The sequence below is a fragment of the Scleropages formosus genome, chromosome 17 (assembly GCF_900964775.1).
Source record: "Scleropages formosus chromosome 17, fSclFor1.1, whole genome shotgun sequence".
Taxonomy (NCBI): Eukaryota; Metazoa; Chordata; class Actinopteri; order Osteoglossiformes; family Osteoglossidae; genus Scleropages; species Scleropages formosus.
The window spans coordinates 19546262-19564184 of NC_041822.1; the positions used below are offsets into that span (position 1 = coordinate 19546262).

General features: G+C 40.5%; 1 protein-coding gene across 2 annotated transcripts; it reads right to left on the bottom strand.

Annotated features, from left to right (window-relative positions):
* Positions 1-1776: 1776 nt before the first annotated feature.
* Positions 1777-17664, bottom strand: LOC108938138 (E3 ubiquitin-protein ligase KCMF1-like). 2 transcript variants are annotated; one of them, XM_018758496.2, is made up of 7 exons: positions 17469-17664; positions 8266-8433; positions 7212-7351; positions 6414-6515; positions 5860-6037; positions 3958-4240; positions 1777-3816 (listed from the first exon to the last, which is right to left on the bottom strand). In XM_018758496.2, the coding sequence occupies exons 1-7, from the start codon at positions 17482-17484 to the stop codon at positions 3555-3557; spliced, it is 1149 nt and encodes a 382-aa protein (XP_018614012.1). In that variant the 5' UTR covers positions 17485-17664; the 3' UTR covers positions 1777-3554. The 2 variants fall into 2 exon arrangements, with proteins under 2 accessions (XP_018614012.1, XP_018614013.1); XM_018758497.2 differs by lacking the exon at positions 17469-17664 and adding an exon at positions 16911-17273.
* Positions 17665-17923: the final 259 nt, after the last annotated feature.

Consider the following 17923-nt stretch of genomic DNA (forward strand, 5'->3'; position numbering starts at 1 on the left):
ACTTGTCTTGAGCAATATATTTTATACTTAAAACGCCGGCATTAACATTAACCTTCAGTTGTATATTGGAAGAATGAGTGCAAGCGAAATGCAGTGCAATGCAGTGCAATGCTTGGTGTTACTTTCTAGTTTAAATAAGCAGCACACAACCATTACAGCAATTAAAAATGATAAATAAATAAAATTACACAAATACTACACCAGCACACTGCAGTTATCTTTTCTGTTCTTTTTTTCTAATGGGAGGCTCAAGTCAGAGCACACATTCAGCAAAAGTGAGAATGCTGGACAATATATTGTAATCTTATCCTATATACCACTGTCAAGCCTGTGCACTGAGAAGTGCCACAGATTCTGATAAGATTAAATGGCTTTTCTTCTAAGGTAGACTCTGGAGTGTGAGCTTAAACTGGAAACCACAGGAACAAGAAACCTTGGTATGCAGTTGAGGTATGACACTGAAGGGAGACCTGTCGGAGGGAAAGAGCTCAGGCCGGGATGTGTGATGACGTAAAGACATGGTGTCTGGAAATAAAATGATGCTATACTTCTACTGTTTGATGTAATGTTTGGTGGGGCTCAAGGCATGTGGTGTAGTGTCTGCTTTTCCTGTGTGCCTTGAAATAGAACAAAGCGTATTTCATAAACCACTTCTGAGACCTTTCAGTCTTACCTGGTCAATTTGATTTCGAAGAGCATCTGAAGGTCCTAGTCCAGTTCCATGCCTTGAACTGTCATGAACTGTCACTCGTTGTTTTGAGGCGCTCAGTGTGAGTGATGCTCTCCTTGCAGAAAAGGATGATGCCACATAATGGGAGGTCTTTTTCCAAATACATGGAACTCCATCTGCCATTTAATGCAAGTCAGTGCTCAAGAAGGCCTTTTAAACCACAGAGTGTATGAATAGCACACAGCAAGGAGCTACTAGCCTGATCACAACACCATGCATTTAATGACAACACAATATAGAAATTTAGGTTCACGTTGACCCAATTTAGAAAAAAAAAAAGTGCTTTTACTCACGACTGGATATTATGTGCAGCAATTTGGGTTAATTATAGCACACAAGACAACAACAGCACATACCACAAAGCCCACTTCCTTAAACATCTGCTTTTTCATTGCTCTCCAGCTGTACCTCACACAGACAGGGACATAACTTTTGACATTTGAAGGGATGTACTTAAACTTGTAGCTCAATGTGATAAAAGGGGTTGTCCTGTACTGGATTACAATGGTTTTTACATTCATCTTGTTCTTAAAATAAGCTTTTGGTTTTTTGTTCATTTATGAAGAGTAGTTTTCATGAAACTATTTAACAGCCATAAACATTAAATATATTTGTTTAAATAAAGAATTGGTGTTATTTCAGTTAGCGAGTATTTGGAGAGCAAAAGAACTTTGCAAACCATCCTTGGGTCCTTTCTCCAAAAGCTCATCAAGGAAAATGAGAGTTTGTTCCTAATTCCATAGAAGAGCACAAGAGTGACCAAGTAGGCAAGTACAATCAGCTGATTCTCATCTTCAGTCAGAAGCTCTGCAGTGTCTTGGAAGCATTTAAAGAGCATCCCTTGTGTCAAGATTACTCGTAGGGCTTGCATACCTTCTATACTGAGATATTTCAAATGGCTGATGTAATACTAGCCATCCTTACAATAAACCCTGAGCTTAATTAAGTCTTAAAACCAGACTGAAGCTGCAAGCCCTGTGAATGTGTACTCTTCATAAAGCATGCTGTACAGCGCACAATTTTAATCAATGTAAAAGGATTGCGGGATCTTAGATTGTTTATTTTTATTTAAGGCAAGTCTAAAAGAGGTTTTAAATGAGCTTCTGCACATGACAATCACAATCGCATCTGTCCCAAAAACTGCATGCTACAGTATAATACAGCATAAAGCCAAAATGTAATACACCACTCAGAACTCGCAGTGATAAAGTTACACAAAACAGTCTTTGGTATCTTCACAGGCCTACCCATAAAGCATTGGCAAGAGATTACTCGGGAATTGTAGGCACCAGTCTGAAGCACAAAACGAAGGAAGCAGTGAACCTTAATTCTTATAGAGGCCGATAGTATGATCAGCAAATAAAGTACTGCGGTTGGTCCTCTAAGATCAGAACTTGATGTTGTTGCTGAAAAACTTATCCCTTAAAGCAGAAGCATCCTCCTGTCAGTCTCTGCTGTGCCTTTTTATGGCAAATGGGAAATTAACTGTAGGTAGCTTAGCGTGGAAAGTTGCTTTTGAAAGATGTGTCAGCTACACCAACAAATGTGATAGTACTGAAAAGGTCTGAAAATAAATGAACAAAAAATAGCATACATAAAAAAACAGCTGAACATTTTGGAGAGAAAAGACTGTGGCAGCAGAACTGATGTGGTCTGCCCTTCATTTAATAAGTACCTCCAAAAGTGCTGCATTTAAAAAAAATGTTCACCATGTCCCAACAAAACCTTGAAAAAGCTAATGTATAAATCTGACAACTCACTTTTTTACATGGAGCAATAAGATATGATCTCACTGTACACAAAGCTCAAAAAACATACTAAGGTGCAATCAGTGGGTAAATCAGAAAGTATATTTTAGAACTAAATGGAAAAACAGTTAAGAGGTAGATAAATACATCCAACCTCTATCTAAAAAGGTTGTCTGGAAGATGAAATTTGTTCCAGCAAAAGGTAGACTGGATAAAGTCTGTAGAAAGATGAGTAGTGAGGGGCTACAGGGGCTGTAGCTTAAGGAGTTAATAGAGCTGAATGAACCATCTCAGGAAAAGGGAACTACTACATAAAAAACATTGGGATTTCCTGGTGGTTTTCTTAAGGAGCTCCTCTTGTGTGCAGACCATGTGATACCAGAACACAATAAGGCCTTACATGCTGCAAGGAAGCAAACTGGGGGGGTATGTGAAACCAAAATCATGTGAGCAGCCAAGCGATAGAGGGTGAGCAAGGTATATCAATGACTTTGTAAACAGCAATGGTGTAAAAGACAATAGAAATATGCAATTGTTCAGATTTTGAAGTCTTTTTAACTTTGTATTTGGCTAAAAAAAATTTCCAGTAACCATGTCTATTTTTTTTCCTTTTACCCTATTTTAATCAGTCATTAAAACTCATGCGCACTGCAAATGACATCATGCGGTAGTTTATGGTAAACCATCCAAGCACTTTTTATTCATTAATATTCATAAATACACACAGCAGCTTTATTAGAGAAGGGTTTTGTTTCCTCTTCACTTTTAAATATGGAGTATTCTCTACTCAGAGAGCCTTCCAAAAAGGCAGCACAAGCTGTCCCTGGCACTGCTACCTACATTGACCTGCTGACGTAAAAATTAGTTAAGTGGAATTGATTATCAACTTTTATTTATAGATATATATATTTATTTTTCTTTCCCCTTGATGTATGTACACAATGTAGTAAGGGTGACAGACTTGAAATTACAAACACCAAAAAAGAAAAAAACAAACAGAAAAAACCCAAAAAGCTGTTGTCCACTCTCATTGGCAGTTACAGCACAGAGGACATTGTCTGCGTGGTAGAATGTCATCAAAGAGGAGGGGGCGGAGGCTCCTTCCCTGTGTTTCTCTCTTTCAGGTTTAAACTCTCTAGAGCAACATCTAAAGGCATGATATCAACACAGCCCATGGCCCCGAAGTCGGCGAAGTCTCGGCGCTCGTCCTCATCAGACGAGGAACTCTCCTCGCGTGTCAGGGTGGACAGCAGCAGCTCCTGGACAAACAGGCTGCGGTCAGCCCGCTCACTCTCTAGCGCTTGTCGCTCCACCTCAGACATCTTTGGCTCACTCAGCCTACCACAAGGAGGCAAAAAAAGGGGAGAGATTGAAGTATTTGTTTAAAAATGGAATCTGGCAAGTAGAGGGGAATCACAGGCAAGTAGATGGCCTAGCAAATGAGCTGTGATGAGTAAATCAGAGGCTGATCCAACTCACCTGGTGAGGAGGAACTGGGAGTTGTGGGAAACAGGAGGGGTGTTGTCAGGTGGTGCTGGGTTTGAGTTGCCACTGGGCTGTGTGACAGTGGTGCTGATGTTACTTGGGTTGTTGCGCCGCGTGGCATTGCGTGCTGACTCCAGCTGCTGCCGTGCTACCTGTGCTTGCTGCCGCTCCAGCTGCAGCTGCATCTGCAACTGCTGCAGCTGTGATGCAGACGGACCAGAGGAGTTCAGCTGCCCGCCTGCAGAGCGCCGCACGCCTGAGAGCTGTGACAACAGTTCTGTACAGACAGTGGAAGGATCCCCAAAAGTTAAACAGTATTTAGTAGGAGTTTTATACAAAGAGTAAAAAGTGGAAAGGAAAAAACACCCTCTGATTTATTTGCAAGAGAATTACTGGTTACAGCAGCTGCGCTGCAGTCAAAAAACCCAAGTTTGAACTCAACCTCCTGCTCTAGTACCCTTGATCAAGGTACTCACGCTGAATTGGACCAGTAAAAATTACCATTTGTATTAAATTGGTTGCTTTGGAGGGGGGGGGAACAACCTCACATAAGTAGATGTTTAGTATGACTCCTAGAGACCCTCAAGGCTGAATATAAAGACACTGCCAAAAAATACGAAATAAAAGATTAAGCACACTGAATCAGAATTCAACTAAGACAGCAACAACAGTTATGTTGCAAGTTAAACAAAATGGCATCCTGGTCTGAAATGGGACAGTGTGCAACCCTGCGACCCTTCAATGACAGAGGCCATGTCAAAATGTCTGACAGTGGAACTGAATGAGATTAAAGGAGTAAAAATGGGCCAAAAAGAAAAATTTGGCAATCATTATGATTACTTAATGTCAAGACAACGTACTCAGACCAACAGAAAAATATGTAAATCACTGGATGAATGATTATGTATGTATTTGTATCATTTATCAAACCATAAAACAGCAGTAGAGACAACATTACACTTAAGAAGTGCAGGTTTATGCCTATTCCTTTGACACTCAGCAGATTTCAAAGCACGCTGAGCTGTCTGACAAAAAATGTTATCTGGATGAGAACAGACCTATTTTTGGTTATAAAGTGAAAAAAGCTACACAGGACTAAAACGAGGCAATTCACCATCTATTGCTTATACACAGTGACGTAGAACATATCACTAATATTCAAAAAAGGGGACAGAAGTGTCCAGCCTCCTGCTGTTCACATATCTTTTCTTGTAGAGCATTATCTTAAAGCACTAGACACACCAGGTGTCTTTATTCACAAAAACACACAGGCTTGAGTCGAATGGGTAGTAGTTCATACACACCTACGACTTTACATTCTAGTTCAAATCTAAGAACTAGAAAGCACCAAATCCTTGAGCTTGCCTCTAAACTTGAATTTCTTCAATATTTGTCTGCTGCAATATACAGGTAAACTGCAGAAATACAATGAACCAAATCCAACTTTTTTTTTTTAAATCACCTAATTCCTGCAGAAAATTTTTAGGCTGTGGAGAAACCTTGGCAGACATCCCAGATGCCCTGCAGACACAGGCGAAAATAGGCCGTCCTGTGCCCACGTCTGCCTTTTAATTCCCACAGAAAAAGAGTGGGGATTAACAGAGACCAGGATGGATTTCTGGGCGGTCACCATGACAGCCTACAGTTTCCTATGGCGGTTATTAGGGAACAACAGGGGCAATCACTCCCTGGGGAAAACTGCTCTAGTTCTGAGTCTACAAGAACAAATTGTGCACAGGTATGCCAAACCCTTCCTCCTCCCAACACAAAAGGACTTTGGTAAGTCACCAGCAGAAAGGTGTTGCACCCTCCGTGTGACTTACACACCAACACTCATATTAACATGGACCCACGGTTGCATAAAAGCTTGTGAATCAAACAGTTGATGACACTTGCCTGCTATGGGATCCATGGCCTCCCTATTGCTTGGGGAATATGAAGAACTCTGTGAGGAGGAGAGCCCTCCAGTGGAGCTGCTGGTAAAGTGCATGTTGGACCGGCGAGCGCGAGGACCCCCAAGCCCCCGGCCAGGGTGAAACATCCTTCGCACGTGCCTAACACCACTTGATTCATCGTAAACCATGCGGTTAAGGAATACCGGAGCCTTTCGGAAGGGGGGACAGGTTAACATGCAGGTGGACACACTGTAGTAGACAAGGTAAAAAGCAGACATAACACCAGTGTAAACAACACAGATGGTGCCTACCAAGCACAAAGAAAACATCTGTTCATGCAGACCTTAAGAATTTACTGAAAATGTCACTCCCCCACTGTTTGCAGGGAATATGTAGGACTTTTTTATGAGGGTTCTTTACTTCAAAATAGAAGGGAAAAACATGAAAAAATTAACAGCTTTTCTGCAGTATTGTCATATTAGCCAGACCAGGATCTGTAGCTGACAGAGGAACAAACAGGGATGCAACACATGGTCTGTGTCAGTGAAAGGATATTAAATCTCTAGGTGCTCTGTGTTCAAGTGTGAGATGGGCAGCAAAGTCGTCCGTGACATGATTGGGGTCACCTCCTGGAAGAGCTGCACATATCGGACAGATCTGAAAAAGACGGAAAGACAACCTAACATCTAGACCCAGGAGTCTGCCTAACTGCGCTTAAGAGACATTAAACACTATATTAATGACTCGGTTTAAAAGCAAAATAAGCTAGATGGAAATAAAACCAGGCAATTCACAATCCACTAAAATACTCAAAAAAGGGGAGAAGTGTCTGGCCTCTTGCTCTCTACATATCTTTTCTTGAGCTGAATTCTATAGCACATTTCAATGTCAATGTGTTCAGGCAGGGAAGTTACATGTCACAAAGACCAAATACACCTCGCCGTTACACTTTTTTGAAGTAAGCATAAATAGCACAGAAACACTAGATGGAGTGATGGGGTCAAATTTCTCCATTACTCTCTCAGAGTTGTAAGACAATCTCCACGCTGAACTAGGGCAAAAGTCAGCAGTAACCCTTGTGAAGTTAGCACACCACAGCGCCATCAAGTGCTTTTCTCAGAGAGAGAAAAAAAATCAATATGCAAATACAAACTGTGAAACTGGGCCTTGACATGGCTTAAAGAGGAAAGAGATACAGACATATATAAACAAACAGACACAGACTCAGAGAGACTTGGAAAGGACCCGTCCCTCTAGCAGACATTGAGAAAAAAACACTCAAGGCCTTTTCTGGCTGGCAGAACACACAATGGACCAGCGCTGCGAGACGTCAGACTGAGATGCGCTACTCACCACCTCCGTAGAGGTCTCTGCATGCTCAGAAGTCACGTGCTCCTGTAGAGAGGTTTCCGTATACCCCATTTTGCCACAGTATGGACACGTGAAGGATTGCGGCTGCTCCACTGAGAATGCCTCGCCGCCGTAATACAAGTCTGAAGAAGTAAAGACGAGAGCACAGAAAGAAGCACTGACCGACTAAACACAGACAGCATGGTTGACCCAGCTCTCACTCCGGCCACAGGTCCGAACCCTGGCTATGTCAAACACAGAGCATGATTTTGAATTCCATAACAATGTAATATAAACGGATTACACTAATTCCTCACCTTAGGAACACAGCTGGGACTATAAAGTCTCTTGGTAACTAAATTTGTAAATTTGGTCACTTTTACAACTAAGGTTTAAATCTTAATACAGATTTCCCCTGATTGACTTAGTGGTTACGTTCTACAAAAGCCTCAAACTAAGCTATAATAGAAATACTTAAGTATTGTATTTCATTTTTACAATAACTTTTAAAAACATTAAAAGAGTTTTAATTTACTTAAAAAAAAAAATCTATAATCTCCATAACCCCAGGTCAACACCATCTTTTGACTAATTCATTCCACACATATCCATTTTTCACCATCTTGTGGGGGCTTTCAACTTTATCGTCTACACAATCAAAAGCTTAATACTAACCTCTCCCAATGCATTTATGAATTTGGTTATGTCAAAATCTATCCCAGAGCAACAATACTTTTTATAACATTGAACTAAATTAAATGATTGTCATCTTATTTTGACATCTTGACATTATTAGTAAACATGGCAGAATTGAGCTGAATTAAACCAACGTTATATTTCAAAACTGTCTTGAGTGGGTTTTACGGCCCTCTTTGGGTTGACTCTGCAATTCCTGGTTGCGTTTGCACCGAAACATAAATTTTAGAAAATAGATCAGAGAAGAAAATGCTATTATGAAGAAATAAACTGGAAAGTTACCTTGAATGTTCATAACACAAGCAATCTACCAACAATATGTCAGGGTCAAAGGTCAACAAACTGCAGCACAAGTACTTACCAAAATCTACCCTAGTTAATATACACTGCATGGGATGCTCTGTAGTGTGTCGGGTCGTTGTGGCTCCGCTCTCGTAGCACGATGCGCACAAGTCGTAATCGTAGCAAATTAAACACTTGTATCTGCGGCCTCGGAAGTTTCCCTTTAAACAAGCGTCACAGCTGACCCCTGTGGGACAGAGAGCAAGTCATAAGTACGCTGTAGATATTCAAAAAGCAGCAGCAAAACATTCAGCCAGGGTATAAAAAAGTCACACTGTAAATCACAACGTATCATGGCGGATAAAAGTACTCAAAAAAGCCATACATATATTTGCAAACAATTATACATTATATTTACAATCCAGAAAACGTTCACAGAATCCTCTGATTTGAAGGCACCATTGTAGTGCATTGTTATTTTTCTGTTCTCTTCTTGTGGCATCATTCTGTGTGACAGGAGGCCAACCAGTCTAGCGCTGTGCTCCTGTCACTCTCATTCAGACAGAATTTCAACCTTATTATACAACTATATGCTCCTCAGGGGTCTTCTGTTCCTGCTGCAGTACCCTTGATTAAAGTACTTAACTCTGGAGTGATAAAGTAAAATTTACTAAGCTGTATGAGGAGGTATATCATTGTAAGTAGCTTAGTATTTAAATCTCACAGTGGAAGCTACTTTGGAGAAAGAGTCAGATAAATGAATGAATAAATGAAGCAGCAGAAGTAAATTGTTACTACTACAACACATGACAATGACCAGAACCAACATATGGACTCATTTATAATGTTCACCCAAATACATAATGCAGTTCTCAAAGACAACAACATTATGGAACTGATATAGAAAATTTTCTTATTTTTTAAATGTATATGCTTAAACATTTTTACTAAGCTGAATGGCAAACCCCAGCCAATGACTTCTGATTTCCTGTTCTCAAGAGTATCCAACTAGACAACTTGCTTGTGTTGTACTGCTGTATTCAAGTTTTGACAGAAGAGTTACGCAAGCAACTGGGCCTGATTGTGCCAGGGCAGAAAGGTCTAAGTTCATGGAATACACAAAGGTGAGACCAAGAGGAAGGAAGAAATAAGAACCGAAAGAGCCATGGCACAATCTCAACAGCCACTCTACGAGAAGACAACATTGGCAGGCTACACTGGTAAAAAGGTCACACCCGAGGGGGGCAGAACTGTGAAAAACTACTCTGTTCCGAAGTGCCCTGATAGTTATAAAGTAGAACGGACTTTCAATTCAATTTAATTGAATGTCATTCTAAGTTAAGCAGCTGTCAAAATAGAAAATAAATACTGCTCATTAATATTTGTCGTTTAAATGATCTAGCCTGCGATAAGGTAAAATGTTAGGAGAAATAAAGAAGAACAATCATGTACAGGGAGAATAATTATAATTATCTAAACTAGATCACTCATTGCTTGCAAACTTATCACTACTTGTTCATTTAAGTAACATTTTTGTCTAAAGCCACTTATAATGGTAGGTTTGTAGGCAATGCTACTTACAATGATTTACCCATTTATACATTTGTTGTATCAGCTCAGAGAAAGTACCATGATCAAGGGTATGACAGCAGGTCCTCCAGGAGTGCTGTAAGCACTATGCTACACTACATTTAGATTTATTCATTTAGCAGTCGCTTTTCTCCAAAACAATGCACATCTCAGAGAAAATACAATTTGTGCATTACATGAGGAGAAAGATGAACCGACGTTCATCACACAAGTAGCTGCATAAAACTTTACCAGAATATCGCTGATTCCTAATCACCTTCCTAGTATTTTTTTATTATGATACATGTAAACATTTATGTTACATTGCAGGAGTGGCTCTGTAAAGGATTGATCCGAGTATGATCATGAACATTTTTTAAGAGATCATGGGCAAAGTGAGTCTGGAAGAGATGAGTTTTAAGACCCTTTTTAAATGTGGACAAAGATTCAGAACTGTATGTACAAGGCAATCTGGTTGCTCTCTTTAAAAAAGAACAGCTGTTTAGTCAGGTAGGGGACAGCTCCCATGTACACTGGTCATCTTGAACACTGATAAAAATATCAGCATCTCAGAAGCATCAAGGCAAGCTGTAGACCTCACCCTCAGTATTTGACAAAAAATTACATGTACTAAAACAATACATTAATCTCTTGCAATTCCAGCCAAATGCTTCCAAAAGCTGTAGAAATGAAGACCCTCCATTATACAGATGACTGTGTGTCCTCTTCAGAGCCTGTGAACACAACTGTACCCATGCAGCAACCCACAATTTTTACACAGAGAAACATCACCTTTCAGTGATACTCTGGAGAATTTTAAATCATCTACTGAAGACTTTTTGCATCTCTCTTCTCTTGCCGGTATCAAACTTTAATAAAGTACCTCTGCTGTAAGTAGTCCTGGACACATCACAAAGCAAAGCCAATTAAACATTTATAAAAACACCAAAAAATGTATAGCTGTACATATTATTTCTGATGAATAGAATTCTACCAGTCTTTTAAAAAAAAAAAAAAAAAAACTAGTAAAAATAAGATTTTCACATGTTTTGCAAATGTAATAAAAATATCCAGATTAGAAGCTGTAAAAGCTATAGTGGTTGGAGTTCAGGTGTTTTCAAGCCTCACTCACTGCCAATATTGCAGAATAGTTGAGTATGGCACTCATTTTGAACTACTGCAGTAACAATATCCATCTGTATAATGGATCAAAAACCCAACGGATGAAAAATTGATTTTATTTCAATATGTAAACTAGGGTTTGCAGAATTTTGCAGTAAAGTCCTCTGTCCAACAGTCTCCAGGCATTTTATGATTCATACTACTAGATGGGTGAACTACTACAAGCAGCAATTTCCACATTCAAAAAAATTACAATACTTTAGGTAATGCGATTTCAATGTCTTCTCTATGCCAAAATTTTTCCATTTACATTATACATCAGGAGATTCTACAAAACAAAAAACCTGATTTCACCATAAAGTACAGTATATTTTGTTAAGATTTAGCTATCAAAAGCTGTCTATTGCCTCAGCTCTCCATAAACTGCAAAGGCAGCAGGCGGCAGAGTGGTTAATGCCACTGCCACGCAATCAAAGGACTCCAGTTCAAACCCCTTCTTGTGCTGTAATACCCTAGAGTAAAGTACTTCCCCTGAATTGATGCAGAACAAATAATTTGGCACTAAAGAACAAGAGCAGTTATGGATCTAAGTGCTGTTGCTGGGGGGCTGGGTGACAATTTATTACTTTCAGACTGTGACCAGTCTGGAAATAATAACAAAACTGGTATCATAAGCAGCAGAAATGCAGAATGATCTTTTAAGAAGCCTAAAAAGAAGAGAACAAGTCTGGTTCTGGATCTGAGAGCTGTTGGAAGGGGGCTGGGTTCATATAAATAATCATTAACATCTTCAAAGAGTTTGAGAAATGTTAAAGGGCACAAACAGGCACAAATGGATCACCGAAGAATGAGCCTGGTTTTGAGCCTCTCTGCTGCTGTGGCAGAGGGGGCCTGAGTGACATCATAGCCCAAAAAATAACTGCCATTTTCTTAAAAACCAAAAAACAGCTGAAATTATAATTTTCACAGCACAAAACAGCACAGATATAGCACTAATGAAACTTTAGATTTTATGTTTGTGGCTGAAAGGGCTTCACTGAAATAAGTCTGTGGCCCAGGCTAGGCAATATTCTGTTTTGGTAAAAATCAGAGTGGTTGTTTTGTTGCTGACTGCCAGGTAGCCATGCTGACCTTAATGTAAAAGTATAAACATATAATATAAATCATAATGCTGATTGTTTGGACAGCTACACTTTTTGTGTTAACATATAAGAATTAACCTTTGGCTGATAAGTTTCCAAGAGAGAATAAAAGCAAGAGTGACAATAGAGGCTGTGGCACATTGATATATTGGAATAAATCATTTAAAAAAAATTTAAAATCCTTTACTGCAAATAGGTGAACAAAGTATCGCACAAAAAATGTTTAGACTTGCAGTTTGCATTTATTTATTTAGCAGATGATTTTCTCCAAAGCGACTTACAATGAACTCTATGTAGTGTTACCAGCCCACACACCTTATTCACCAAGGTGACTTACCACTGCAAGATACACTACTTTCAAAGGGTCACTTATCCATACATCAGTGGAACACACTCGCCCTCTCTGTCATTCACACATTATGGGGGAAACTGAACAGCATGTCTTTGGACTGTGGGAGGAAACCCACGCAGAAACAGGGAGAACATGCAAACTCCGCACAGACTGAGTGGGGATTGAACCCATGTCCTCTCGCACCACCCAGGTGCTCTGAGACAGCAGCGCTACTTGCTGTGCCACTCTGTTGCCCCAGTTGTAATAATACTTTAAACAAATCAATTGTCTGGTGTCTATAAAAACAAACAAGGCATGTAAAAAGTAGTCTTTCTGCACTAGGCAGAATGTGCCAGCCGCAAGTTAATTAGTAAACACACATTCGTTGTTTGGTGCTAGACAACATGCCACCCTGAGATGTGATGCCAGGCCTCAACAAACAGGACTGCCCTGCTTATGCTTCTTCTTTCTTCTGGCTTTTGAAACTGGGTTCGCTGTTACGTCAAAACATTAATGCTGTACTCATCCACACATCCAGAAAGTGTTAATCTGCTCCCTATGGCTGCATGAATACCAGATCCACAACAATAACGGCGAGGCAGATGGTTTAGTCTGAAGGTTGCATGGAGCAGACTGTCAACACTAATACACAAACTCACTTAGCTAGCCTGATCACTGAACAAACCGGCTTTATGAATAAACCAACAAGCGGAGATAAAATGCACAAGGCTGAGAAATTGTTATATTAATGGTACCCAGTGCTGCTCCAAGAAGGACACCATACAACTGGTCTAAGCAGCTTGTTGTTGCATCCCAATATTTAAAGTCTGGCAGAAAGAAGATCATTTGACTTTTGCAAATTTAAAAATGTAAATACCAGGCACTGACTAGAATGTGGCCCAAGCAGCATCCAATTCATTTATGCAAAAACCAAGTAATCTTATTTTGGGGTGGCAGGTAGTGTAGGGCTTATAACCATTATCTTGAAATAAAAGAACCTGTGTAGTAACACCAATGTGCAAGCTACTACCACACCACCTTACTATGAGAACCATGCATGTTCCTCTGAATAGCTCAAACACAAGGCAACACTGCAGCAGTACATTTGTCTATCAGACTTCTAATTTTACCAGGCCATTCAACTGAAAAGTCCCACTACTGATAAGTTAGTGTCGAGTGTTAAAAGAAAAAAGACAGATCCCACACTGCAGTAACTTTTTAAAAAGTTAGAGTGTTAACATGTCTTCATTCCCTCCTCTGATTCATCCATTAATTTATGTAAACCCTACAAAACATTTTTAAGAGTATCTCCCAAACTGTACACGTTATAATGCTAAGAGCTATTGCACCCTACATAAAACATTTTATGCTTTTGCTTCCAAAAGTTGCCAGTTCCAATTTTACCTACTGCTGCAATACCCTTGAGAAATGTACTTACTCTAAATTGCTCCAGTAAAATTAGCCAGCTGTATAATGGGTAAAATAGTTGTAGATAACTTAAAATTGCAAGTCGCTTTGGAGAAAAGCATCAGCTAAATGAAAAAAAAAATGATACATGTTTTGGAAGAGCTTGAACAACCTCCTAGAAATATTAATTTTATTTTCTATAATATTTATATAAAAAAATATAAATTAATATAATTAATATGTAATAATTGTATTTATATATTTTAAATTTTTAATAAAATGACCTTTCCTGGGTCTCAAGAGGATATTATATGATACAAAGGCTTGATGGTCTGCAAGACTTCAAAGTTGGTGCTGCCTGATCTGACACTAAAACAAGTATCGACAACATTAATTCCTGGCTGATGCCTGTTTAAAAGCTTATGAAGAGTGATCCAGAAAAAAAAAAAAAAAAAAAAATACTTAGACATTGCAAACGGCACGCCACAGCTTGTTTTGCACTTTGGATTATTCATGATTATTCAGAACCAATAGCCGTTTCAGGATGTATTTCATCTGGAGAACTAACTAACTCATTAGGCATTAAACTTAGTCATTCCAGGGCCTTGTTAAAAGAAGAGCCTTACAAATTAGAAGCACACTCTCTTTGTCACACAGGTCTTTGCTTACCTGAAATGTAACCATAAACCAGAAAACACGCTTCCGTTCAGTAATTTTTTTTAAAAGCCAGTTCTTACGAAACCGCTTTGTCTATACCTGTCCTCAGGATGTATCCAGAGAGTGTTAAAACTAGAGAAGCTGAGGAAAAGCAATAAAATATTGGTGATATAATACAAAATGTATATACATTCAAATATGAAAACCAAAACCTTTGTGATAACAGTACTATGCACTGTCGAACATTTAAATAATTTACATCCTGACCATCTCAAACCACATTTCAGCATTAAACGTCACATCAACAGGTTCAAAAAAAGTGAAGCAGCATCTTGTCATATTTTGGTTTTCTAAAAGTCAAACTCTGAAATTTAAAATAAATTACAGATAAAAGAGTACAACAAAGGACACGCCGCACAAAGACTAACCAACACCTTACAGAACTAATCATAATATGGCTCAGTTGGCCAACTCCCTTTAAGATGAATACCAACTACCAGTATAGGAAATGCATTGTTGAACACAACACAAAACATGCTGGCAACCATAAAATAATTACCATAAAACCGGGGAGAGAGGAAAAAAAAAAAAATTCTATGCCCCGAACTTTGCAAGGCTGTTAAATTTGGAGTAATCCAAAGTATACCTTCAACACACAGTTGCCAAATGTTAAACATATTGTTGGATCTGCTGTTACGAGATCAATCGGATCCAAGTATTGCTCTGTATGGCTGCATTAAGGCCAAGGAATATAACTGCCTTTTAGAAGATCAGGTTCAAATACTGCTTACCATCGCTGCTTCCATATTCCAAGAACGGTTTCATGAACGGTATCATTAAGTTAATAATAAAAAAAAAAAATCTGGACTATTCTGTCCTTTCCCTTTCCAAGTACTAAAACAACTAAACCTTGGCAAAATTTAACAAAGTTAAATGCTGTTTCTCAATGTTTTGAATTAATCTGAGTTTAATCATCACTACCACAATTTCATTTCTTGTTAAAATTACAGCAGCTTTCCGTTTACATTGTTATAACGGAGAATAAAACAGCGCTGAAAAGATCTCACGATCCATTTAGTGCACGGCACAACGCTGAGAACGTCCAACTTCAACAACTCATCCGTCGGAAGGTGTCAAACAACATAACCGTGCTTTTACCCAACTAACTAGAATGATTCAACTAAAAACCGAAAAACAGAACAACAGGCCCAAGTCACTTGCTACAGATTTATGCTGATACTGTCGAGATTTTCGTCCAAATTCTACTCATGAAAAACAATCCGAAAAGGAGAAAAGCCTACATCCACCCACATTGTTATTCGAAATTCATTCAATGGACATATGTTATACATGGTTGGTATCTAGATTGAGCAATGAAGAGGTTTGTTAAGGGTAATCTTCATTGCTCAATCTAGATACCAACCACATGTATAATAAATGACCAGATCTCTGACTGCCACCAACTTTTACAGGTTAAACAGTGTCTGTCACATTAATGCAGTACCTGTCTCTAGTCAAGCTCCTTAACTTTAATACACGACTCTTTAAAATGTATCGTATGATGTGTTCAAGAAATTCTTCAACCATGCAGAGAATGTCCAGCTAGTTATACCATACTCTACGTACAAATCCACTAAAGGACCTAAACAAAACCTACACAGGAACAAGTAGTCATGAGAAGAAATACGAAAGACATCTGGGAACTGTAAAAAGTATAAACATACTGAGTAATCACCTCCTAAACAAGTATATTTCCACCATCACATTGCTGTCTGGTTATGAACCTGCAGTGACCAGACTGTTTTACTTACCTGCGGATAGTAGTTATTGGGAAATAAATACCAGGCCTGTGTCTACTTAGATAAACTTACTACTTAGTTACCTACCAGTCGTCCCACAAATTCTGTGACAAAACCTATTTTTGGTTAGAAAATAACACTTGTCCGTTTTACTTTCAAACTAAAACGAAACGGAATGGCTGTGTGTGGTTTATTTCAGCCAAGTCTGTCAGTGACGCGCGGCAGGGTGTTTTCCAACTGCATAATTATTCACGTATATAACATAACCACCGACAGAATCATGAAAGTTATGACAAAAGGCCGCCTCAGCCGAGCGTTAATGCGTAAAGTGAGCAGTAGCTAACATTAGCTTCGAAGTATTCAGGGGAGTGAACGCTAGTTAGCCTGGGAGGTGGGGACGACTAATGCTAGTTAGCCTGCGAGGTAACCAGTGGGCCTACGCGTGTTAGCCCGTTAGAAAAGCAACCGGACCAAGTCTGATGAGCCTGCGAGGTAGCTAACCGGTTAGCCTCGGAGTTAGCCAGCGCTAGTTAGCCTGCGAGGGAACGGTGCGCTAATGTTAGCTGGCCTGTGAGGTACCCAAGCTGGCTAACATTAGCGAGCTGCTGAGAAGGAACTAGCACTGCAGGCTAACGCTGGCGTTACATGAAGAAAGCCTGGTGAGCGAAACAAGTAAGGCCGGAGGAAAAGCACCGACCCATTTCTTCGTCGATGAATGTGAAGCAAAGCGGAGATGAGGAGGAGGAAGAGAAGGAGGCGGCGGTAGGAGAGAAGGCCTTGCAGGCCGCGTCCTAACGGCCACCTTGATGACAGTGCATTCACCACCTCCGTCGGTCTTGACCGGGACAGGGGCTGGGAGGGGGCGCGCACAGGACCAGCATTCCCCCGCCTCCCGACGCTGAGAGGCACAAGCACAGACTCGGCGGCCCGGACAAACCCGCCGCGGCCGTCACTGGTGTTGCTCCTACACCGGGCACAAGCTGCCCGGGCTTGGGCTCCCAGGTTAGGATGACCGCCCCCCCCTCTCTCTGACTCTCCCGTCTCCGTTAGCCGCAATACTAGCAGCTCGCGACTGCTGCGGAGAGGAGGGGCGCCGGGGGGGGGAGTGGGGGAAAAAAAAGTGTCGAACTGCATGGCGGCCGCCATCACGCGCCCCAGCGCATTTCAACAGAAAACATGGCAACCCCGTAGACTAGTCCGCGCTGCGCGCTCGCGGCCGGGCTCCTCGGCGCGCTCGGCTTTTCCTCCTCCTCACCTTCATGTCGGGACATCCTACAGACGCGAAAAAAACCCCTTCGTCGGGCTCTCGGGCGCTGACGGTGCTGTTCGGGACGCGAAGCCGGGATTTGTGCGCTCTTGCTCCTTTTCTCGGGAAGGATCCGGAGCTCCAGCTCTCTGCCACATCCCCCCGCCGTCTGTCACCGAGGCGCTGACGAAGGGCCGTGATAGCGCCGACGCATCGCTAGGGGGAGCACTGCGCACCGACAGAGGCCCGCTGCTGCCCAGGGAGGCCGTCGGGCTTCCGTCGTCATGCTAAATGACGTCATGCTAAATCTAATTATAACATTTATTGTTGTTGTTATTATTATTATTATTATTATTATTATTTAGTCTAAGCATCGTATTTTAAAGACGTTGCTGAGAGAAATGATTGTACATTAAACAGTGTTTTTCTAACCTTTCTCGTTGCCATTTGAGTGATTCTTCCAG